This window comes from Pongo pygmaeus, chromosome 15 (assembly GCF_028885625.2).
Source record: "Pongo pygmaeus isolate AG05252 chromosome 15, NHGRI_mPonPyg2-v2.0_pri, whole genome shotgun sequence".
NCBI classification, from domain to species: domain Eukaryota; kingdom Metazoa; phylum Chordata; class Mammalia; order Primates; family Hominidae; genus Pongo; species Pongo pygmaeus.
Genome location: NC_072388.2, coordinates 16,661,160 through 16,684,582, shown reverse-complemented (window position 1 = coordinate 16,684,582; position 23,423 = coordinate 16,661,160). Strand labels below are relative to the sequence as shown.

The window sequence follows — 23,423 nt, the reverse complement described above, 5'->3', positions numbered from 1 at the left end:
TTCCCAAGCCAAGATTGGATGGGTGCCTATTCTCGGGGCCAGCGGGCAGCTCTCCAGATCCCAGGTCCCGCAGGCAGCTTTCAGGGCCCCCAGAGGCGGGCCCTTGGTTCCCTGACTGTGGCAACCCCACCATCCTCCCCACCCTACTCACGGGATGGAGGGCCCCTGCCTGGAGGCCCCTGGGAGTTCATGGTGGCTCTTGGGCATATATTCCTGCCCAGCCACTGAGTGCGCAGCTCCAAAATACTACCTGGAATCAGCCACCCGACCTTTGTCCCAGGTTCCCTGGCTCAGCCCGGCTGGGGTGGAGCCTTCCTCTGGCCCTCTCCCTACATCAGCAAAGCCTCAGTGACCCTTGAACTGAGTCCATTGGGGCATCCATGGACATGCAGAGTCCGGACCCCAGAGTGCAAGTACCCACCTGGTCCCCTCCCTCCCCACCACACCCACAGAGAGACGCACAAGCAGACACATTGGTTGCAAGCCAGGAGCACATTTATGGCAAAGCACAGCTCCGCTCTAGGGGAAAGCAGAGCCCTTACTAAGGCTACAGGAGATACCCAGGAAGAAGGGCAGGCGGGTAATATGCAAACACCCAGGGCAGAGGGTGCATTTTCCGGCTTAGCCGGAGGAGGGGAATGGAGATTTGGAGACGGAGGTCTCTTGAGCCCTGATGAAGGGGTCAGGTCTGGGAGGGAGGAATAAATGGGCCGACAGCTCTTGGATTCCCAGGCTGGGGATCCCAGAATGCAGTCACCGGGAGGAGAAGAGTAGGAGAAAGGGAAAATCGGTGTGGCTGGCTCATTTATGTAGGCAAAACCATCAGCCAGGCGCAGAATGCTTGGGTGCATATGTGGGTATGAGGTTAGGTATGAGGTGCAAGGCCCCACCCACTCATCGAGGTTCTCTCGCCTGCCAGCCCCTGCCCCTGCCCTTTCCTCAAGTCTGGGCCCCTCCTGCCTTGCTTTTCCTGCCTCTTGCCCCCACCCCGTGCCTCAGCCTCAGCCAGGAGCCGCACATGCAACTACTCACTCTTCTGTGCCTCAGGACTCTCACTTCTAGGGACCAAGAGGAGAGAAGTGACAGCAGAGTCAGGAGGGAGAGGGGGCCAGGATGAGACTGGGACAGCAGGGGACAGGGAGCGGGCCAGGGAGAGCAGGAGTGGGGAAGTGGAGAAGAGAGGAGGAGCTTTTCTGCCCAACTGACCCTGGCTCAGGCTGCTCTGGGGCCCCATGAGGGTGGTCCATGGAGTTCCTGGCTTGGCTGGTGCCCCTGAGGGCTGGGCAGGGCCACCACTGGCTGTAGCCCCTAGCAAGGGCCTCCACCTTGGCACTGGGTTGGGGTAGGGCACCCAGCCCTGGATGTGCTGGGTGGGGGTGTCTGGGGAAGCCCAGAGTGTATTTTTCTCTGCCCTTAAATCCAGCCCTGCTGCAGGCTGTGGAGGGAAGGAGAAGGAGGCTCAGCAGGTGCTGGACATGCTTCCATGGGCTCTGGTCTGCAGGGGCTGGGGCTCCATAGGAACTGTAGGGGGACAAGCTCTGCTCTGCACTCCTAGTCAGGGAGATGAAGCTTTGGGGGTGCCACTAAGCATGATCTCTGCCCTGAGTGGCTGGGATGGGAGCACCACATCTAGGCACCCTGTCCTGGGCCTTCTAGGTGTCCTGGCAGGGGGACACTGTCCCACCCTATAGAAAAGAAGCCCAGGAATCCTGCACCAGTCTAGCTCTTAAAAAAGGATGCCTAGGGAAGTCACCCGGGAGGGAGGGGGAAACATGGTGGGTCACAGCTTTGCCCCCATAGCCAGGCTCTGGCTGGCCCAGGGCCCCTGGCAGGAACTGGCTAGGAAGAGTTCCTGGCATATCTAAGAAGGCTTCAGGTCTGTGCTGCTTGGAAAGACAAGAGAAAGACGTGGAGAGAGGAATAGAGGCTCAGGATAGACGGGGCAAGGGGAAGGGTGGCCAGCTGTGGGGCCTCTCTGAAGCTGGTTCTACTTCAAGTGTCCCTCCATTACCAGCTCATCAGAAACACCAGCACCAGCTCATGGGAAACACCAACGCCAGAGCTGGAAGGCCCTTTCTAGCCGGTGGGAGGCAGGCCCAGAGAGGGGAGGGGACTTGCCCAGGCCACACAGCTAGCGGGTGGGAGGCAGGCCCAGATTGGGGAAGGGACTTGCCCCAGGCCTTGCAGCCCGGTCCTGCTTTTGCAGGACCTCAAGCAACCCAGAGCCCTCTCTTAGGGTCAAGTACTCAATGGGGTAGGGGTGGCCGGAAGACATGTAGAAGAGGAAGGACCCGGGCAGTGACAGCTGGGAAGGGGGCGGTGTCTAGACTTCCCTCCCCTTTCAGGGCTAGCGCCGCCCCCCACCCCTCAACCTGCCCCTACTCACGGCCTGTGGACGAGGAGGAGCGGCGCTGCCAGCAGACAGGGCCAGCGCCCTCCAGGGGCAGAGGCGGGACCGGCGGCGGCGAACTCGCGGCCTGGGGCAGGGGCGCCGGCGGCTGCGGCGGCGGGGGCGGCGGTGGCAACTCCCTGGACGCCTTGGGGTCCGCGGCGCAGCCGTTAGGCACGTGGTTCCCAGGGAGTTCCGCCTGCGGGGATGAAGGTGGGGGCTCAGCTCCCAGCTTAGGGAGAGGCGCAGGGTTCGGGGTCACATCTGGCCGGGGGCGGATGCAGAGCCGCGGCCAGGTGTGGTAGAGTAGTTGGCGCCCCTGTAGCATCCGCGACGGCTGCGCCGCCTGCGGGGGAGCGGAGGGGCCTTCGAGTGAGCTGCGGGCAGCCGGCGGGCGCGGGCTGGCGGGCACGAACCTCCTCGCTGTGCGCCATGCCCGGGCGTGGGACCAGCGTCTCGCCCGGGCAGCGGCCCAGCTGCCGGTAGTAGTCCCCCGTGCTGAGCTGCTTGCTGAAGGCGCGGGGCTTGCGGCTGGAATCCTGCCTCCGCAGCCCGTCCTGGCCGTGACCGATGGGGCTCGGGCACCTGCCCGGTAGGCGCCCCCACGCCTCCCCACCCAGCTCTTCACCTTCTGGGGACTCGCGGCCAGCGGCCGTCGGGGGGTGCAGCAGCCGACTTCCTAGACCCCCTGTTCTCACGGTGGGCAGCGGGCGAGGTTCATGGGGGCCTCGGCGGAAGGGCAGGCTCCACCCGCCTTACAGGGAGGGGTTCTGGGCACAGGCCAAGGGGCACAGGGGCCCCCACTGAGGCCAGAAGGGGCGGGCCCAGGGGTGGGGTGGCCCAGCCCCGAGGCCAGGGGGAGCTAGAGAAGGGGCACCTCCCAGCTGAGCCTTCACTAGGCTCTCGGCTGCACTCCACTCTCGGCTGTCAGAAGGAGTGCGGGTCCCCAGGGTTCCGCGGAGCCCTGTCTTTCGGGGGTCCCGGGCCAGAGGGAGCCCCCTCCAGAGCCTGTGCTCTCCGAGGCTCCGGCTTGCTCCGGACCCCGGTTGCCCGTCCGGGGGCTGCTCCTACCTGCCACGGTGCTGGTGGCCCTCCCTGTGCACCTGGCGGCGGGGGCGGCAGGACCCGACACCTGCGTTACCTGATACTTCCTCTCAAGTTACAGCCGCCCGCGCACGGCCAGCCTATGGGCTCCGACGGCCTGACATCACCCGGTGCCCGCCAATCCCAGGCCGAACCCCGCCAGCCGTCGCGGATGCCACGGGGGCGCCAATTACTCTGCCACACCTGGCCTTGGCTCTGCACCCGCCCCCGGCCAGATGTGACCCCGCCCCCTGCGCCTCTCCCTAAGCTGGGAGCTGAGCCCCCACCTTCATCCCTGCCCGAGACGGGAGAGGGCTGACAGTGGGCAGAGGGAGCCTCTCATAGTTGGCTCCTGGCTCCGGGTCGCGTCCCCACCCTTCCCCTCCTGCATCTGGAAACCACCGCCATCCACGAAAGCGACCCCGACACCCGCGCTCAAGCCTCGGATTTCAGGGGCCGTAAGGCGGGGTCGGGTGACAGCGCCGCTTCCCGCCCCGTCGCAGCCGCCCCCAACTAGGCCCAGCTCAGTGAGGGAGAGTGAGGCCGCCGAGCCAAAGACTGAGTGACCGGGTGGGGGCTGTCCCCTGCCCCACTCTCCAGCCCACGCGTCCCTGCGGTGGCCTCAGACCCTTCACCCCGCCCGACCTGGCTCACGTTGCAGGAAACGCGACACCGCAGGATTTGTTTTCGGGGCCAACCCGCCCGCTCCGCGCCCCCTGCAGCCCGGAGGCTCCGACGCCGACCCTGCTCCCGCCCGCGGTCAGGCACCTGCGCGGGAGGCGCCGCGGCGACACAAAGAGCCCTTTGTAGAGCTTCCCCGCCCGGGCCCTGGCGCCTGCGGCCCAGCACGCGCACAGCCAGGAGAGACGCACACAGACGGGAGGGGCACACACAGCTGGGAGGGACGCACACAGCCGGGAGGAGGCTCACACAGCCAGGAGGGGACCACGCAGACCTGGCACTTGGGCTCAGCGGTGGAGACGGGGCACTGGCTGGGCCACCTGTCCTGTGGATTTGGGCGGGGCCCACAGTCTGTGCTGGGAGCTCAGCGATTCCAGGGCCCCTGCAGCCCTACCCGCCCGGCCCCCTCTGCCTCCCAGAGATGAAAGGGGAAGCCACTGTGGGAGCTTGGTCTAAGGTGGCACGAAGAGGGCAGCTACTGGAGCTGGCCTGCAGGTTCGGTGTCCCTCCCATGCCTCCCTTGCCCACTGGCCTTGTGACCTGAGTCACCTTGTATGAATTGGCCCTGGGGTGGCTTTGCCTTGGGCTTCAGAGAGAACTGCAAGGTCCCAGGCTCCAGCAGGACCCCAGGGAGCTGCCACACCACATCTGGCCACCTGTGACCTCAGGCTGTCCCCTCACCTCTTAGACCATCCTTGCTTTGTTCCTGTGGCCAGAATGCCAGTGTTCCCCAGGGCACCCTGCTCAGGATACCCAGAATTGCTCAGACCAGACCTCTGCCCCAACCCTTGCTCCAGAGCCTCAGCCAGGCGGCTGCAGGCCCCAGACATCCCTTGGCGCCTCACACTCCACCTGCCCACACTGGCCTCATCCTCTCCACACAGGCTCGCTTCCCTCCAGGGCTCCCAGCTCAGGCCTGGCCCTTTCCCCCAGGAGCTCAAGCCCTAAACTGCAACCAGCCACAGCTTCACTTCCTCCCAGCCCCCACTGCCGGTAGGCGCCCAGCCCTGCTAGGGCCTGCTCACCTTCCCGCCACCCTCCTTCCAGCCCTTACCTCCACAGCCATGCCACTGGCACCTTCCACCTGGCAGCCACCTCCCTTGGGTGACACTCTCCGACTGAGCCTGGGGCTGTGGGGGCTGGGGGCATGCTTGGGGAGGGGCAGTCTCCATGCATTCTCTGTCAACTCCATGACAACCCGGCCACTCTGTGCAAGAGGTGGCACAGGCTCAGTTCCTGGGGAGGCACAGCTGTCTGGACCTGCGTCCTTCACCCCCCAGCTCCCATGGAGGGCAGTGACCTGCTCTTACTCTCCTCCCAGTCCAGTGTCCAGCCCTGATGCCTCGTGGGACTCGCCAGGAGCTTTGACTCTTGAACATGCCATGGACTCAGGGACCCCCACCCTCTGTCCACTAGTGAGGCCAGGCCTTTGGCCTCACTGGCCCCCATCAGCCCAGTCCCCCTGCTGGGAGGCAGGCAGGGGTTGAGGGCTCACTACCTCCTTCTTGAGGGCCTCTGTCTCCACGTGGCAGAGTTTGTTCTTGGTCTGCATGTAGATGTCAGCTGCCTGTGGTCCCACAGGAGGCTTGGGAGCTGGGTAGCCAGGTGGGGGTAGGGGCAGTTGGGTGCCTGGGGGTGGGGATGGTAGGGGGAAGCTGGGTGGGGGTGGTGGGGGTGTGGGCTTCCCAATCGTGCCCCGAGGCAGGCCCAGCTCCGCGTTCAGCATGTCCATGTAGCTCTGTGTGTCTGCAGCTCTAGTGTTGGAAAGGCCTGGGGAGGCAGAAGGAAGGGCCAGATTTGGGAGCATGCAGACAGGCTGTCCCCCAAGACTGAGACTCTCCACCACCTGGAAACAACTTGCCGAGTGCCAAGGTGGGCTCTGGGTACGACTTGGTACACCTGCTGTGGCCCCTGGCATTGCTGGGCTTCCTCTCCCTGGCCCTGCCCTGCCCCAGCCCAGCACTTATTGGGGGAAGACCAGGCACTCCAGTTTGGAGGGGAAGCACTGGAGGCTTTGGTGTGTCTAGAGGGCAGGGTCACCTGTAAGGGGAGGGTCTACTCCTTGGGAGTATGGATGGCCACATCCAATCTTTGCAGGGCACCCCTGCCAGGTCTGGAGGCCACCATCTGGCGGCGTGAAGCAGGCATTGCAAGTGGACGGACGCCCATGCTCAGGGCATGGTCAGGGTGTGTGTACACACAAGCCTGCAGTCTGCCGAGGCGATTTTGCATTTGTGTATGTTTGAGTGTGTACGCATTTGTGCACATGCTTCTTTGTATTAACGAATGTGTGTGCATTGCTCTGTGGACATGGTTGTGTGTGTGTGTGCATATCTGTAGTATGGAAATAGAGCATTGTGTGCTTCTGTTAAGGTGGGTGTGTGCGGATATTAGCATGGCTCTGTATGTGTGTTCATATCTGTATGCTGTATGTACACATGTACAAGTGTGTGCTTTTGTGTGTGAGTAGCTAAGAATATTGAATGGTGGGCGGCACACGTGGATTTTGTGGGTGGGGAGAGTACATGTGGATGTACATGTATGTTTGTGATGAGCACACACAAGTATGAGTGACATCTGTCTCTCACCAGAAAGGGTGTCACCTCCCCATGTTTAAAAGCAAGTGATGAGGGTGGTCTCCGATATTGGCTGTGGCAGGCTGGCCCAAGGCCAACCCTCACAGCCCAGTAGTCTGGCTTCAGTCTGCTCTCCCTCCCCCTCTTCCTCCTGGGCACACTCACCACGTGGAGGGTGCTGGCCCTTGATGCTGGAGTGGCTGGAGGAGCAGGAGTTGTAGTTGGAGAGGGTGCTGGTGGGCGAGCTGAGGTCAAAGTTCAGAGGCTGGACCATGGTGTTGGGTGAGGACATGCCTGAATTCGGCTGCTTCACCTCCAGCTCCACGGATGGATCCCAGGAGAGCACGCGGTGCTCCACGCTCTGAAGGGGCGGCAGGGAGGCCATGAAGGCAACAGCACCCCAAGATGCGTTGCTCTCCAAGCCAGGGTCCTACTCAGCCATGCCTTCCCCATGGGATCTTGGCCAAGCCACACCCCTCTCTGGGGTCTCTTCCCCATCACTAGAGGGTCTCTCAGGTTCCTCCAGGTTAAGATTCAAGCCCAGCCCTGCCAGGCAGCAGGACCCAGGTTCCTGGGAAACTCCCTCCCCTGGCTCCTCCCTGATTAGGAGGGTGGAGAGATCAACGAGGAGGGGGCCTTGAGCTGCACCCCAAGGGGAGAACTGCCAGGAGATCTGCCTTCTCCCTCACGGATCGGCAGAGGCTCCATGGGGAGGGGCACAGCACAGGCCCATCCCTAGTTACCTGGCTGGCAAGCCGGCTCTCCTCGCTGGACCTGGGACCTGGGGCAGACTCCCAACACCAGCCCGGCCTGTCTCCTGATGGGGACCTTTGGGTAAGGGTGGGGCCTGGATGGACAGCTGAGCAGTGATGGGCAGCCAGAGCTCAGGCTGCCAGGCCTGCTATTCCCCCGCCCTGCCCGGTCTGTGCGTCTGACCACAGGCCTGTCCCCTCCCGGTGCAGAGGGGGCTGTGGTGGGGGCCCTGCTTACATTGCCCATGCTGCCCCTGCTGCCGGCAAGCCCGCTTGCTCCGCTGCCTCCTGCCCAGGCCTGCTCCTCCTTGCCCCGTGCCCCCTCCCTGCCTAAGAAGTGTCACAAGCCCCCTGGGAGAGAGAGGCAGGACTGGCAGCAGGTAACGGCTTGGCGGCCGCGCTCATTGGCCCCGTAATTAGGGGCTCTGCGGGAGTGTTTGCCTTTTCTGGGCCAGCGTCTTCTGTGGTTTGGATCTGTCCCTGCCGCAGCTGGTCCTGCTTGAGTGAGGGGACCAGGGCACACACACCCCACCCATTCCAGGGGACCAGGCCCTGCTACCTACTGCAGGAGTCAGGGGAGCCATAGGAGGTGGCGTGGGCAGCACCCAAAGGTGCTCTTTACCTGGGCAACAGCAGTGGGTGCTGAGGGCACCAAGCCCTGACCCCTGTAGACAGCAGATAAGAGGCTGGGACACAGCAGGTGTACTGCGCCAGGCCTGAGCCACCCAGCTCTGCAGTCTGGGACAGTGGCTTCAAACTTCCCCTCCCCAACTTACTAGCTATTTTGGGCGAGTCACCTATGCTTTTTGTGCCTAAGTTTCTTTATCTGCAAATGGGGGTAACAGCACTACTTGCTCTGCTGAGCTCCAGGACATGGCGCCCAGTAAATGCCATACCATCAACTTTTTTTTTTTTTTTTTAGACGGAGTTTCGTTCTTGTTGCCCAGGCTGGAGTGCAGTGGCCCGGTCTCGGCTCACTGCAACCTCGACCTCCTGAGATAAAGCAATTCTCCTGCCTCAGCCTCCCAAGTAGTTGGAATGACAGGCGACCGCCACCACACCCAGCTAATTTTTGTATTTTTGGTAGAGATGGGGTTTCATCATGTTGACCAGGCTGGTCTTGAACCCTGACTTCAGGTGATCCACCCGCCTCAGCTTCTCAAAGTGCAGGCATGAGCCACCACACTCGGCCTGTCAACTTTTTAATTTTATTTTATTTTATTTTTAGACGGAGTCTTGCCCTGTCACCAGGCTGGAGTGCAGTGGCACGATCTTGGCTTACTGCAACCTCCACCTCCTGGGTTCAAGCGATTCTCCTGCCTCAGCCTCCCGAGTAGCTGGGACTACAAGCGTGTGCTACCACACCTGGCTAATTTTTTTTTTTTTTTTTGTATTTTTAGTAGATACGGGGTTTCGCCATGTTGGCCAGGATAGTCTTGACCTACTGACCTCGTGATCTGCCAGCCTCGGCCTCCCAAAGTTCTGGGATTACAGGCATGAGCCACAGTGCCTGGCCTGAGCCACTGCACCCAGCCAACTATTTTTTTAATGTACTGTGAAGGGTAACTGAGATTACACCTTTAAGGCACTCGGCAGGGTACCTGCCTAAGTCAGAATCCAATGAATAGTGTTTGCTGTCCTATGACCACTAGCAGCTGCATCCAGAGAGGCCCTCAGGTGCCCTGGACTCTGGTGCCACCCCCCACGGTCCCTCAACAGAGTCACAGACTCTCTTAACTGAAGGGGATCCACCATTGATGCAGAAATGCCCTTCCCGGTGTCCATTCCGGCTTATATACCCTAGTGACAGAGTGCTCACTACCTGCTGGGCCATTCATTCTCTTTCAGAGACTCTTTCTTGGGGGGAAGTTCATCCTCAGGCCCGCCTGCAGCCTCTGGCCTCTGGGCCTTGCTGTGTTCTGCAGCCCCCAGAGCCAGGACCATCCCCCTGTGCTGGCAGGGAGGGCAGATGGACAGACAGTGCTCAGAGCACAGACCATCTGCCTTCTTCTCTCCGGGCCTCATTTCACAGCCCCTCCATGGCCAGGCTGCCCCATGGAGTTGGTCCGCATCCTTTTGGGGTTGGCTGCGAGGCCCACTCTCTTCCCTGCCTATTGCCTCAAAGCAGGCATTGTACCAGATGGTGCAGAGCCCTCACTTGGAGACATCCACAGCTGAGTTCAAGTCCCAGTAGGTCACTTCGTGGCTGTCTCACCATAATAACATAATTTTAAAAGAGTAGCATGGGTTTCCAGTTATGACCCAGCCATGAAGTCAGCAAATATATGGTGCAGGGGCCGAGAGGTGGCTCCTGGTCAGGCCATCAAGGTAGGTTCTCCACTCTACCACTTACTGGTGATGGGATCCTGGTGCCCCGCACACTCACTTTATCCATATGTGGAACGGGACACTTACACTCTCTTCTGCAGAGGGTGGCTGTGAGTTATACCCAAGCTAATGTCTATGGGTAGGTGAATGAGCCTGCCTGTTCCCAATGGGGCCTGTCTGGTGATTTCTCCAGCCTTACCCCTTGGGGTGACCCTGTTCTTCCCTGTTCTCTTTCCATTAACCTTTGTGCCTCTACTCCCTCAGTCCCCAGTAGGCAGTGGTTCTAGGCTGAGAGGTCGTGTGGGGTAGCGGGCTTCACGTCCCTGAACCTCAGCTTCCTCCTTGGTAAAAGGGGTGACGACACCCACCACTGGAGTGGAGGGGCGAGAAGAGAGAATGCGACAGGAGCAGCGCAGGGATCGTACCAGTTTCTCCACCGTGCGCAGGTAGCGGGTGCAGTGGCCGTGGCCGTTGAAGTCCGACAGGTCGGCGGCCGTGTACCCGTCGCGGTCGCGGGCGTCCAGCTCCGCGCAGTTCACTACCAGGATCTGGCAGCACTGCGGGGCACGCAGTGAGGACCCGGCCGCGGCCGCGAGCTGGGACCCCCGTGCCCAGGCAGGGCCATGCCGAGAGCGCCGTGCCAGCAGAGGGCGCGCGCCCCCACCCCGGCCCGAGCTGACCTCTAGCTCCCCGTTCTCGGCGGCGTCGTGCGGCGGGGTCCCGCCCCACAGGTCAGCCGAGATCTCCCCGCCGTGCAGCAGCAGCCAGCTGAGCACCTTGGTGTGGCCGCGGCTCGCCGCGAAGTGCATGGCGGTGGCGCAGTCTTTGTCCTGCTCCCACAGGCTCACGTCGGTGCAGCTCACCTGGGCGGGAGGGCCGGGGAGAGGGGGCGGGGGCTGGGGGCCAGGCTCCTGCAGGCCTGGTCCCCGGTCCCCCGCCCCACCCCGATGGCCCCGCTCCCTCCACTCCCCGCCCTGCCTCCCCTCCCCCCGGCCCGGGACCGGAGCTCACCAACCACACGATGACCGGGCTGTGGCCCATCTGCGCCCCGGCGTGCAGTGGGGTCATGCCGTCGTGGGCGCGCGCGTGCGGGTCTCCGCCGCATTCCTGCACCAGGTACTGCGTCACCTCCAGGTGGCCCTCCTGGCACGCCAGGTACAGGGGCGTGGCACCGTTCTTGGTTTGGGCATTCACTCCCCTGCAGAGACACAGCGCCCACCGTGGGCTTTCAGAGCCTCACCCCCTCCGAGGCCTCCTCACCCGCCCCCCGTCCCCTCCCGGGGAGCCCTGGACGTCAGAGAGAGTGGGTGGGAGAGGGCTCTGTCACCAGCCTGCTGCAGCCAGGGGGGCGCCCCCTGGACTGAGTCCTGAGCCACCCTCCCTCAGAGGCCCCTGAGGGCGTCCCACCCAGCACTGCCCTGCCCTCAGTCCCACTTTTTTTTTTTTTTTTTTTTGAGAAGAAGTCTATCTCTGTCACCCAGGCTGGAGTGCAGTGGCTGGATCTTGGCTCACTGCAACCTCTGCCTCCCGGGTTCAAGCGATTCTTCTGCCTCAGCCTCCTGAGTAGCTGGGATTACAGGCATGCGCCACCACGCCCCGCTAATCTTTTGTAGTTTTAGTAGAGACAGGGTTTCACCATGTTGACCAGGCTGGTCTCGAACTCCTGACCTCGTGATCCTCCCGCCTCAGTCTCCCAAAGTGCTGGGATTACAGAGCCACCGCGCCCAGCCTCGGTCCCACTTTTTAACCGAGGTCTACAAAGATGTGAGCTGGCCTCTCCTCCCCTCTCACCCACTGTCACCATGAGTCCCCACACCTGCTATGTCTGACCTCTATCCCTTTCATCGTGTGCCCCCTCCATCTGGAATGTCCTTCCATCTTCCTCCCTCTTGAGGACTGAGTACCCATCCCTCATCCGTGAGGGCCACCCTGAGTTATTTCCCCCTTGCTGGCCTCCCCCCACACTGCCCAGGGCCACTATGAGCATGACCTGTCATGCTTGGTCGACCATAACTGACTTTGACCTTTGCCTCCCCCAGAAGACTGAGTTCCCAGAGTGCAGGTGGTAAGTGTTGCCAGACAAAATGCAGTTCACACGGTTCAATCTGAATTTCGGATAAATAGATAATGCTTTAGTATTCTATATCCCAAATATTGCCTGGGACATACTTACACTAAAATAAAACTTGTTTATCTGAGATTCAAAGCTAGTCAAACGTCCTGGGTTTTGTTGTTGCTGTTTTTGTTAATGTGGCAGCCTTCTGGATGTCCGCTATGTACTGAATGCTTCTGCTGTGCTAGCTCTGGGCTACGGCACTAGCAAGCATGTTCTTTTTTTATTTTTATTTTTGAGACGGAGTCTTGCTCTGTCATCCAGGCTGGAATGCAATGGTGCAATCTCAGCTCACTGCAACCTCTGCCTCCTGGGTTCAAGCCATTCTCCTGCCTGAGCCTCCCAAGCAGCTGGGACTACAGGCATGTGCCACCACGCCTGGCTAATTTTTGTATTTTTAGTAGAAACCCAGTTTTGCCATCTTGGCCAGGCTGGTCTCGAACTCCTGAGCTCAAGTGATCCGCCTGTTTCGGCCTCCCAAAGTGCTGGGTTTACAGTTGTGAGACATCGCGCCCAGCCATCAACTATTACTGTGATCATCAACTGAGATTACACTGGTAAGGCACCTAGCAGGGGACCTGCCAGAATCAGAATCAATCAATGGTGCAGCTGCAGCTGGGGAGGCTCACAGGTGGGGCTGAGACTCTGTGCCATCACCCATAGTCCCACAACAGAGGCACAGACTCAGCTCTGTCCTCGGTCACACAGCTGGTAAGTGGCATTTTGAACACCCATCTGTCTCTGCATGCAGGGCCTGGCTGGCAATAAGGGCATGCAGGGAGTGAAGAGATGGAATGTGTCTCAGGGGCTTCTCCTAGGGCCTAGTTTTTGGCTGTCACTGTCCCTTATCCTTGCTCTGCCAGCCCAGAGGGGGCCTAACTGGGGAACAGCAGAGCTGTCCTGGCTGCTGGGCTGCTGGGTGTGAACAGCCAAGGGTGCAGTTACCAGCGAAGGACACTAGATAGAGCCACAGCCTAACCCCAGAGCCAGGAGAAGTTCCAGGTTGGGGGCTGCGACCTATTGGGTTCCAGTTCACCTTTTGTGCCTAGGACGCCAATTCTTCACAGGACTTCACATCCTGCCCATCTACCTCCCCCAGTCTTTCACCCCCAGATCAACCACATGCTCCACCCCGCATTCATCCCTCACCCACCCATCCAGCTGCGCATCCACTTGTTGCCTGCCCATCAACCTGCACCAGGCTACCCCACTTTTTCCACCCACCCTCTTGTTCCCAACATGACTTAGCCCCTCTTCTGACCCCTGTCACGTGTGCCCTCTCCCTCCCTCTCACACATATCCTAAGCCCCTCCCAGCTGACATCTCCCTGTCCCTAAAGCCCTGGTTCTGTGTCCACTTCCCTGACTCCTGAGACCCCAAGGCTGACTCTGACTGAGACCCCTGACTCTGCAGCCCCCATGGACCCCCACTCACTGATTTCTCCTCCCTCCCCACTCCCTAGACACAGGGATGCCATTTGCTGGGGCTGATGCTGAGCCGGGCACTTCATGATGGTGCGGGGAGCAGGCACCATGCCTGGTGATCCAGAGGGGGTCCCGTCGACACAGATGAGGGAGACAGAAGACCCAGCTATGTATCTATGTTCAGAAACATGCTGGCTCATGGCTGCCAGCCTCCACACCCCAGTGCCAGTGTCACCCCCATGCACATGCTGGTGCATCAGGAACAGGCTGTTTAATATTTCATGACCGACACTCAGCGGCCTAAATTATTCACCCGGTAACCAAGGCACAGTGAGTGCAGGGTGTTGGGGATCGGGGGCTGGTAGGGGCCCCCTGGGTTGTTTCTGCAGAGGCCCATGGCAGTGTGCACAGCTGGTGGGGGGCCAGACCTGCAGTGAGCTCTGCTCTCCCAGCACTCCCCACTTGGCAGAGATCCATGACCCAGGGGTGTCCAGCCAGCCGGAGAAGGTTTGGGAAGCTGGCTTCAAGCAGGATCTGAGCAGCAGGGGGCAGTGGTACCCACAGCCTCCTGCAGGGCCGCTGGCTGGCACTCCCAGCCCAAGTTCCTGGCACAGAATGAGCCCTCAGTAAGTGCTGGAGCGCATCACCATTCTCATTAGTATTTCACCATCTGCACTCTTGCACCGCATTATGGAGCCAGAGACTCCAGCCTGGAATATCCCAGAACACGGGGCAGATATGCTGATGGGCTGGGTGGGAGGGGGTGCTGGCTCAACATCCCCTTCTGCCTTGGCCTGAGGACAAGAACAACAATGGGCACTCTCACAGTCACTGGGGAGTATTACAAAGATATGGATGGGCATAAGGACCAAAATGAAATTCCCATCACACACCTGGAATCCAAGCACCTTGGGAGGCCAAAGCAGGAGGACTGCCTGAGCCTAGGAGTTCGAGACCAGCCTGGGCAACATAGAGAGACCTCCCTCTCTACAAACAATACAAAAATGAGCCAGGTGTGTTGGTGCACACCTGTAGTCCCAGCCACTCAGGAGGCTGAGGAGGGAGGATCACTTGAGTCCAGAAAGTTGAGGCTGCAGGGAACTATGATCATACCACTACACTCCAGTCTGGGTGTCAGAGCAAGATCCTGTCTCTAAAATAAATAAATAAATGAGAAAATAAACAAAATCCCCATCACTGGAGAGAGGAATTAATAAAAGTAATAATAGTAAATAATAGTGATAGCAGCCACCATTTACTGAATGATTACTCTGTCTCAAGCACTGTGATGAGTACAACACACACGTTCTCTCAGCTGGTCCTTGTAACAACCCCACAGGACAGGTATTAGCAGTGTTCTCCTGGTACAGATGAGGAAACTGTGACACAGAGAGTTAAGATCACTCTGTGAGAAAGAGGCGGAGCCCCGATTTGAGGCTGCATCTGATGCAGAGCCTGCTTCTGACTCCAAATGTGCCACGTCTACACCGCTTCTGCTCTTGGTCGGTCTGTCCCTCTGCCTCCCTCCCTCCCACCGCACAGACCACTGCCCTTCCTCACTGACCTCACTGCTGGGAACTCAGGAACACTCTTTGACAGCTGCTGGGGCACAGCCCCGCAGGAGGATCTGGCTCGAGTCCCATGCCTTTGAGCTGTGCCACAGTCTTGCTTCTTGTCTCTTTGTGTTCCCAAACCCATCCATGAAATGGGGGCAACAGTTGTCATTCTGACCTTGTGTGGAGTGCCCGAGAAGTGCTTGCAGAGCCCTGAGCACAGGCCTGGTGCCTGGTGCACAGCCGTTGCTGAACTTTAGGATCCTTCCCTGTGCCTGGGAGGACCAGCTGCCAGGGGGGTCTATGGCTGGCCTGGGGTGTCCAGGTCCTGCCAAGTATGGGCCAGGCTAGGCATCATTTCTGCTGTGGGGAACACTACCTAGAGGGGAGAGGATGGGTCTTGGGGGAGACGTCTGACTCCCAGACCCTTGCCAGCTCTAGCTGCAGAAAAATGCTCGCAGACCAAGGCCTTGCCCTTTGCCCTGGCTTTGACCCAAACCCTCTTTGTAGATCAGACACTCCCTGGCAATGATCATAGAAATCATGATTTGTTTTCTTTCTCCTGGGAACAAAGATGCTATGGACGAACTGTAACTATTCATCAGGTCACCTCTGATTACACAAAAGAAACATGGGTCGCCCGTGTGGGCTGTGGGAATCTCCGGTGGAGACTGGTGCCAGCTGACTGCCAACACCGCCGCAGGGAGTGAGCTGCCCATGGAGCCAGACTCGGGCTGCAGAATGATCCCCGCAGCCCTCCCCACTGCCAGTAATGCCTCCCCAGAGGGAGGCCAGGAAGAGGCTGTCCCTCCGAGGATCAGTCCGGTTGCGGCCTGTGACTGCCTTGAATTGAAATTCACGGAGCCTTTGGTGGCTCTACAGCTCTCGGTGTCCTCCGGTCAAACTTCCTGGCCTGTGTTAAAAGCTTCCCCAGTAGGCCTGGCCCAGGGAGGAAATACAGCCCTGATGTGAGAAAGGTTCTACACCCCAGCCCTTCAGCTAGCATGGAGTAGTTCCAGAAGCCTACAGTTGCCTGCAACTCTCCCAGCCTCCCAGGTCTGCCTCCTGGCCCGTAACTAGGCCAAATTTGATCCCACCTGAGGCCTCTACACCTCCCCACATCACTGCCAGTTCCATCACGGCAGGGCTGCGAGGCCGACCCTCTTTTCATTAGGGTCTCAGCTCTCCTCTCCTCAAAGATGCCTGGCTTCCCTGACCCCTCAACTTAAAGAACCATCTCCATCGCTTCCTACCAAACTGCTCATTTCACTATATAGCACTTGTCACTCCTGAATTATCTCGTTCTCCTATTCCTCAGGCCCAAACACACGTGGATGGAAGAATGTGTGGCTGACATGATGACAGGCCAGGCAGTTGGGTGCACCCAGTTGCTGTTTGTCGAATGAATAAATATGAGAAGGGACATCCAGGCCAGGAGTAGGGGATGTCTCTTCACTCATGGCCTCAGCCTGGTAGGGCAGGTTGGGTCCACTTGCCAGATAGGCTCGGGAATGCCCAGAGGGGAGTTTCGTCTAGGGTCACATGCAATCAGCTGCAGGAGGAGTGGACAAGTCCCTGGGATTCCATGCCGCACTCATTCAGCAGATGTTTACTGGAGTCAGGCTCTGGGCATACAGAGCCGGGAAGGCAAAGCCCCTGGCCTCATTAGTCCGGGACAGATGCGATGAAAACACGCATCTGTCTGTGTGATGCAGGGCCTGGCCAGAAATCTGGAAACGCAGGGAGTGAAGAGATGGAATGTGTCTCAGGGGCTTCTCGTAGGGGTTAGCTTTCGGCTGTCACACAGGATGCACACAGAATGCAAAGCCAGGCGACCATAGGGCGGCTGGGAGGCCAGGTGCAGTGGCTCATGCCTGTAACCCCAGTACTTTGGGAGGCCGAGGTGGGTGGATCACTTGAGTTCAGGACTTTGAGACCAGCCTGGCCAACATGGTGAAACCCCATCTCTATTAATAATACAAAAATTAGCCAGGTGTGGTGCCATATGCACCTTAATCCTGGCTACTTGGGAGGCTAAGGCAGGAGAATCACCTGAACCTGGGAGGTGGAGGTTACAGAGAGCTGTGCCACTGCACTCCAGCCTGGGCGATAGAGCAAGACTCAAGTCTCAAAGAAAAAGGGAGGCAGGGAACAAGGCCAGTGGGAGAATGAGTGGGCATCATGGGCGTGGGTGACAATTTCAGCGAGGCTCAGGGTTGGCCTTGCTGAGGTGAGGTCTGGGCAAAGACTTGGAGGAAGGCAGAGAGCAGGCGGGGATCTCTGATCCCTGCAGAGGGATCAGCCTCTGTGAAGGCAGGGACGCTGGCCTGTTGGAGGGGACCACAGCCCGGAGGAGGGACAGCCTCTGGGCCATTGTAAGGAAGTGAGCAGCCTTCATTGTAAGGAAGTGAAGCAGGCTTCAGTGGCCAGAAGCCTGTGATGGGATGTGCTCTTTTTTTTTTTGAAACAGAGTCTTGCTCTGTTGCCCAAGCTGGAATGCAGTGGTGCTATCTCAGCTCACTGTAACTTCTGCCTCCCAGGTTCAAGTGATTCTCATGCCTCAGCCTCCCAAGTAGCTGGGACTACAGGCGGGAGCCACCACAGCTGGCTAACTTTTTTCCCCGAGATGGAGTCTTGCTCTGTCGCCCAGGCTGGAGTGCAGTGGCACGATCTTGGTTCACTGCAACCTCCACATTCTGGGTTCAGGCAATTCTCCTGCCTCAGCCTCCCGAGTAGCTGGAATTACAGACCCCCACCACCATGCCCAGCTAATTTTTGTATTTTTTAGTAGAGACGGGGTTTCACCATATTGGCCAGGCTGGTCTCAAATTCCTGACCTTGTGATCCGCCCGCCTCAGCTTCCCAAAGTACAGGGATTACAGGCATGAGCCACTGCACCAGACCAGGAATTGCATTGTCTTCTCTTTTCTTTTCTTTTTCTTTTTTTTTTTTTTTTTTTTGAGACGGAGTCTCGCTCTGTTACCCAGGCTGGAGTACAGCGGCACAATCTTGGCTCACTGCAACCTCCGCCTCCCGGGTTCCAACAATTCTCCTGCCTCAGCCTCCAGAGTAGCTGGGACTACAGCCACGTGACACCACACCCGGCTAATGTTTGTATTTGTAGTAGAGACGGGGTTTCTCCATGTTAGCCAGGCTGGTCTCGAACTCCTGACCTCGTGTTCTGCCCACCTCAGCCTCCCAAAGTGCTGAGATTACAGGTGTGAGCCACCGCGCCTAGCAGGACTTGTGTTTTCAAAGGCTGCGGGTGGACATGGACGGGTGAAGGCCAGGGCCTTTCAGGCTTACTGAGGACTTCCCCTTTTCCGTTCTGTAGTGCACAGCCTCATGGAGCCTGGCTGCTCCCATGGCCCAGCTGAGCCCAAGGGGTTCAGGTAGCCCCCACGTGAGGCAGAAAGGGGGTTTCTCAGAAGCCCTGGGACTCCCCAGCAGCATGCTGCTTACAAAGCCCCAGGGCCCAAGGCTCAGCTCTCCCCCTTAGAAGGGTAGGGCAGGGGCACTAGCCCCGGTTACACGACAGCTGGGACCAGGAGCTGCTGGTGGAGACACGAGATGGTCTCCTGCTGTGAGGGGCTTCTCCGGACTCCACCAGGCCCTTCCTTTCCCAGAGCCTCCACGTGGGTCAGGGGGTCAAGGACAGCAGCCACCTCCTCAGTGTGGACACAGGCCCCGCCCCCACTACCTGCTGCCAGGTGAACTGACAAACACCAAGGGTAGATCTGGGGCTGGTGATTAAAAAGGAATGAGCCCCCACGGCCTGTGGCAGAATCAGGGACCACCCCAGGCAGAGCCTCCAGCCTTCTACGGGGGAGAGTTGAGCCCTGGGCCCTGGGGCTCTCTAAGCTGAGAGTTGCTGGGGCTTCCCAAGAAACTCCCTTTCTGTCCCAGGTGGGGGTTGCCTGAACCCCTGGGCCATGGGAGCAGCCAGACTCCCTGAAGCTTTGCACAAAGGAAGGGAAAAGGGGAAGTCTCCAGTGGACTTGAAAGGCCCTGAGTGATTAGGACCTGGACCAGGAGTGGGCAAGAGACCCAGAGAGGAGGTACAGCCTGCTCAAGGCCACACAGCAAGCCAGTGGTGACCACAGCTGGTGAATCAGCCTCTCTAAAACACCATTTCTGTACCCGTCAGCTCCACGAAGCAGGGACGTTTGTCTGGTTCACCAGCATATCACTGGCATTTAGAATATTGCCTGGCACATAGAAGATGCTCAATAAACATTAGTTGAATGAGTCCATCTGTAAAATGGGCTGATTACATAGCTACTGCTCGGGGTGGTTGTGTGGCTCAGATGACACTGGGTGGTGCCAGACCCCCAGAAGATACTCAGCACTAGATTCTTTTTCTTTTCTTTCTTTTCCTTCCTTCCTTTCTTTCATTCATTCTCTTTTTTTTTTTTTTTTTTTTTTTTTTGACAGAGTCTGCTCTGTTGCCCAGGCTGGAATGCAATAGCATGATCTGGGCTCACTGCAACCTCTGCCTCCCTGGTTCAAGCGATTCTCCTGCCTCAGCCTCCCAAGTAGCTGGGATTGATTACAGGCATGTGCCACCTGTACAGGCATAGCCCAGCCACACACCCAGCTAATTTTTGTATTTTTGGTAGAGACGGGGTTTCACCATGTTGGTCAGGCTGGTCTTGAACTCTTGACCTCAGGTGATCCACCTGCCTCGGCCTCCCAAAGTGCTGGGATTACAGGCGTGAGCCACCGTACCCAGCCCCAGGTACTTTCCAATCCCATTCCAGTCTAGTCTGGTCAGGAGTAGGGGAGGCTTTGGGGGAAGGAGGCACCTGCTGAAGTTGATAAAATCTCTGGGCTAACTGGTTTTCCAGCTTGCTGTGACTGGCAGCGCCCAGGAGCCCAGGGGAAGAGCCTGGAGCCTCCTCACTCCCCAGCCTGGAAGCTCAAGCCTCAGTGTCCCATCTGATCCCCGGCTCCCTGACCCCCACAGCCCTACCCAGCTGCTCAGGCTCTGGGGCAGCCAGAAGCAGGTGTGAGGGGGGAAGAGTGAGCTCCTGGGCTCCAGGACCCTCCTGGGAGGGTGGCCACCGGCCTTGGGGCCACCTGCTCTTCGCCCCTCCTCACTCTGCCCTGATTGGGGGTCTGGACCCCTTGTTCCCCTCCATCAGCCACTGGAGCTCCTGCCGGGAGGGCCAACCCTCCCAACTCAATCTCCCTGAGACCCAGGGCCTGGGACTTGCCCAGCCCAGCTCCTGCAAGCCCCATGCCTCCCAACTGAGAGATCCCTTTGCTTTTTCTTTTTTTTTTTCCCCCTCGAGATGGAGTTTCACTCTTGTTGCCCAGGCTGAAGTGCAATGGCGCGATCTTGGCTCACTGCAACCTCCGTCTGCCGGGTTCAAGCGATTGTCCTGCCTCAGCCTCCTGAGTAGCTGGGATTACAGGCATGTGCCACCATGCCTGGCTAATTTTGTATGAGAGATCCCTCTTCTACAAGGGCTCAGAGGGAGGGTCCCACGTGGCAGCAGCCCCTGAGGTCACTGTGACAAGTCTTCTGCTTCTGGGAAGACTTGGTCCCATGAACGGGATAGACGGGAAGGTGTGGGGGACGTGCAGGACATTCCTGCAATCTCAAGCGCTTTCTATTATAACACCCCAAGGTGTAGCTCTGGAATTAGTTGAGCTTCCCCGAGGCTGTCCAGCCTTCCAGCTCCTCTGCAGCATGTCACTTCCATGTCCCACGGCCACCCACAGCCTCCCTGGGCAGGATTGAGTTTCCCACCAGCGGGTCTGGGAGCCCTTCCTTCCTCAGCACTCACCCACGCGCCAGCGAGAGAGCTAAGCCTTGTGAATAATTCACAGTGATTCACAGCAGGCCCCAGAGGCTCACAAGAGCATGAAGCTGGGCCACCTGGGTCCCCTGATTGGGGCCTGTGGCCTGGGGCAGCTCAAGCCTCTGCCCTCCCCAGCTTCCAGCCCTCATATCCACAGCCTCAGTGAGCAGGAATCCCTACCCCCAAGATAGGAGGTTAAGTGGGTACCCCAGCCCCCAACCCCAATTCCCAGCTGCCTCTCCTGCATGAGCCCAGCATGGCAACCAGACAAAGACACCTTCTTATCAGTCGAGTCACATGCTGCTGTGGGGAACGGAGCCCAAGCCCTCTGTCCACCTCCCCGAGATTCATGGTGACTCCTGGGGGGCTGGCAGTTCGTCATTCCAGGCCATCTGGCCACTGAGTCGGCACCAGCGCTCAATCACACACAGCACCTGGCATGGCCTGGGAGGGGGTCAGGGTTCCCCAGCCCCAGAGCCCTGGAGGGCGTTCCACAGCACAACCAGTCTTCCTAACACCTGGGATCCAGCCCACAGAGGGATCGTGGCTTCTCAGTGAGGAAGGCTCGGGGGCTGGCGGGCCCCACCAGCACTTGCAGAAGGCGGGCTCAGCGTCTTCCAGTTCACACTTGGGCCATATTGGTCCCGCAATCAGGGGAACCTGCCCCTCTCAAGACCTGTCCTTCTCCTCTGCTTGAAGTGGGGGTGTGGGACAGGTGCATCAGAATCACCGCTGTGAGGATGGGGACATGTCCCAGGTGTGGCTCCCAGGCCCCAACCTGGAGAGTCTAACTCAGGAATCTGGGACAGCCTCCAAGAGGTGCTGACAGGAGCCAGTTGGAACCCTCTACTCAAGGGTCCCTGGGGCCCTCTTAGTCTAAATCCCACTGACTTTGACATGATCCAAACCCTAGTTTGTTTGGAAGCAGTGAATTCGTACCAAAGCGGCCACCAAGAAGGCCTGGCAGGGCTGGTTGTGAGGCGCCCCCTCCTCAGGGTGCCGCCTGTTGGGTCTCCCACTAACCAAACCAGGGAGCCCCTTCTTAGCAAGGATGGAACCAGGCCCCGCTCCCCTGTCCTTGGCCGAGGGGACCACTGGAGCCCGGCCTGGTTGGTCCTAGGGCCACCCTACATCCACGCCAGTGTGCCTGGGCCCAAGAGGCTGCAGCTGTGGCCACCTTGCCACATGGCCATATGGCCAGAACTGGCCTCCAGCTTGCTCCCTGGTGGCCAGGGGCCCTGCAGGCACACCCAGAAACTGACCAGTGGTGGGGACAGGCCAGTCCCTCTCACCTCGTAGCTGCTCACATCCTAAGGCTGGGTCCACATTCACATTTACATCTCAGGCTCCCACTTAGACTAAAGAGGGTCACCCATCAGAGCACCCCACTCCCCGCTCAGACCCCTGTGGCATCTGACACCCTACCCTCTCAGACAGGGCCTGGGCAGCTTTTCCCAGGATCCCTGCCTCCCCAGGCGCACCTAAGACTTGAGTCCCTCCCTCCCTCCCCAAGACTCACACATGCTCCCTGCTCTGTACGACCCCCCACCCCACCCGGGGGAGCTCCCAGACCACTCCCCAGGAGGTTTGGGATCCCTGTGCTTCCCTTGGTAGAGGGAACGGGCTGAGGGGCCACAGGAGATAAGTTGCTCTCTGGATGGCCTCCAGCCAGGGGCTCTGGGGTCAGGAGGTGGGGTGGGTGTCTGGGAGGGGTCTTTCTCCCTTAACTGCTTGGTAACTAATGGGGTTCCCTTTCTGCCTGTTTGACTAGGGCCTAGGAGGTGCTCCTGTCCTTGCTGCCTCCAACTCCATTCTGAACAGTCTTGCAAATGAGCACAGCCTAAGCCAGACAGAGCCCCTGTGGCGGAAGCAGCCCAAGGGGAACAGGTGACCTTGACCTGTGTGCGCAGCCTCCCATGTCCAGCTGCGTGCGGCCGGGCAGCTGAGGATGCTGGGAGCACCTGCTTGCAAGGCTCTGGGGGCAGCCCCAGAAGGGGTTTTCCAGGAGGGGAAAATTTCACATTGAGTGGGAGCCATTTCTCTGGCCCCAGGATGGCCACTGGAGGGATTGTTGCCCTGGAGTGCCAGAGAGGCGTGGAAAATCCCAGGCCTCCCCAAAAGCCCTGGCCCAGCCCACCCAGGGGACCCCTTATGAGGGGTGATCTTACTCAGGGTAGTGCCTGACGAGAAGCCTCAGGGAGGGGAAGTCTCCTTTGGTGGCAGCGTAGTGGATAGACAGGGCACCCATGTCTGTGGCCACGGTGGGGTCCCCACCGCCATGATGCAAGAGCCAGTTCACCACCTCGGGGTGGCCGAAGTGGGCAGCCAGATGCAAGACTGTGGCACCAGAATTGTCTTTGTCCTGTGGGAGGAGAGCCAGTTCAAGTCCTAAAGCCTGTTGCTGCCCCGCCCCTGGCTTGGGCCACTCCCAGACTCCCACAGGCCTGGAAGGTAGCCCTGTGCTCTCTGTCTTCCCTGGAGGGATTGGCCAGGCCTCACTCAGCAATGGTTTTTTTGGGTCAAGCGGATCCCGGGTTTGAGTCCTGCTGCTGTCCTTGGGCAACTAATTGGCCCTCTCTGAACCGTAGCCAATAGGCAGCACCGTGCAGGGCTTTCAGAGGCTGCAGGTCCTGACTGCGAGCTGCCTACGTGACAGGCACCTGGTTGTCACAGCAGGAGACTGGCTCCAGGCCCAGGGCCACAGCCCTGACTTCCAG

At 59.3% G+C, this 23,423-nt stretch overlaps 1 protein-coding gene across 15 annotated transcripts in view; it reads right to left on the bottom strand.

Moving 5' to 3' along the window:
- The window catches only part of LOC129013193 (espin-like), a 52,963-nt gene extending 29,968 nt beyond the window's left edge, over positions 1-22,995 (bottom strand). For 14 of the 15 annotated variants that reach the window (XM_063651316.1, XM_063651318.1, XM_063651313.1 and 11 more), the window contains exons 1-7: positions 22,875-22,995; positions 10,821-11,007; positions 10,235-10,672; positions 6,895-7,090; positions 5,652-5,923; positions 5,208-5,360; positions 2,387-2,735 (exon numbers count right to left, since the gene is read on the bottom strand). In XM_063651316.1, coding sequence (XP_063507386.1) covers positions 2,387-2,735; positions 5,208-5,360; positions 5,652-5,923; positions 6,895-7,090; positions 10,235-10,672; positions 10,821-11,007; positions 22,875-22,954 — 1,675 coding nt within the window. In that variant the 5' untranslated portion in view covers positions 22,955-22,995. The remainder of the gene's footprint in view (positions 1-2,386; positions 2,736-5,207; positions 5,361-5,651; positions 5,924-6,894; positions 7,091-10,234; positions 10,673-10,820; positions 11,008-22,874) is intronic. The other variant, XM_063651319.1, reaches the window with a different exon arrangement.
- Between the last annotated feature and the right edge of the window lie 428 nt (positions 22,996-23,423).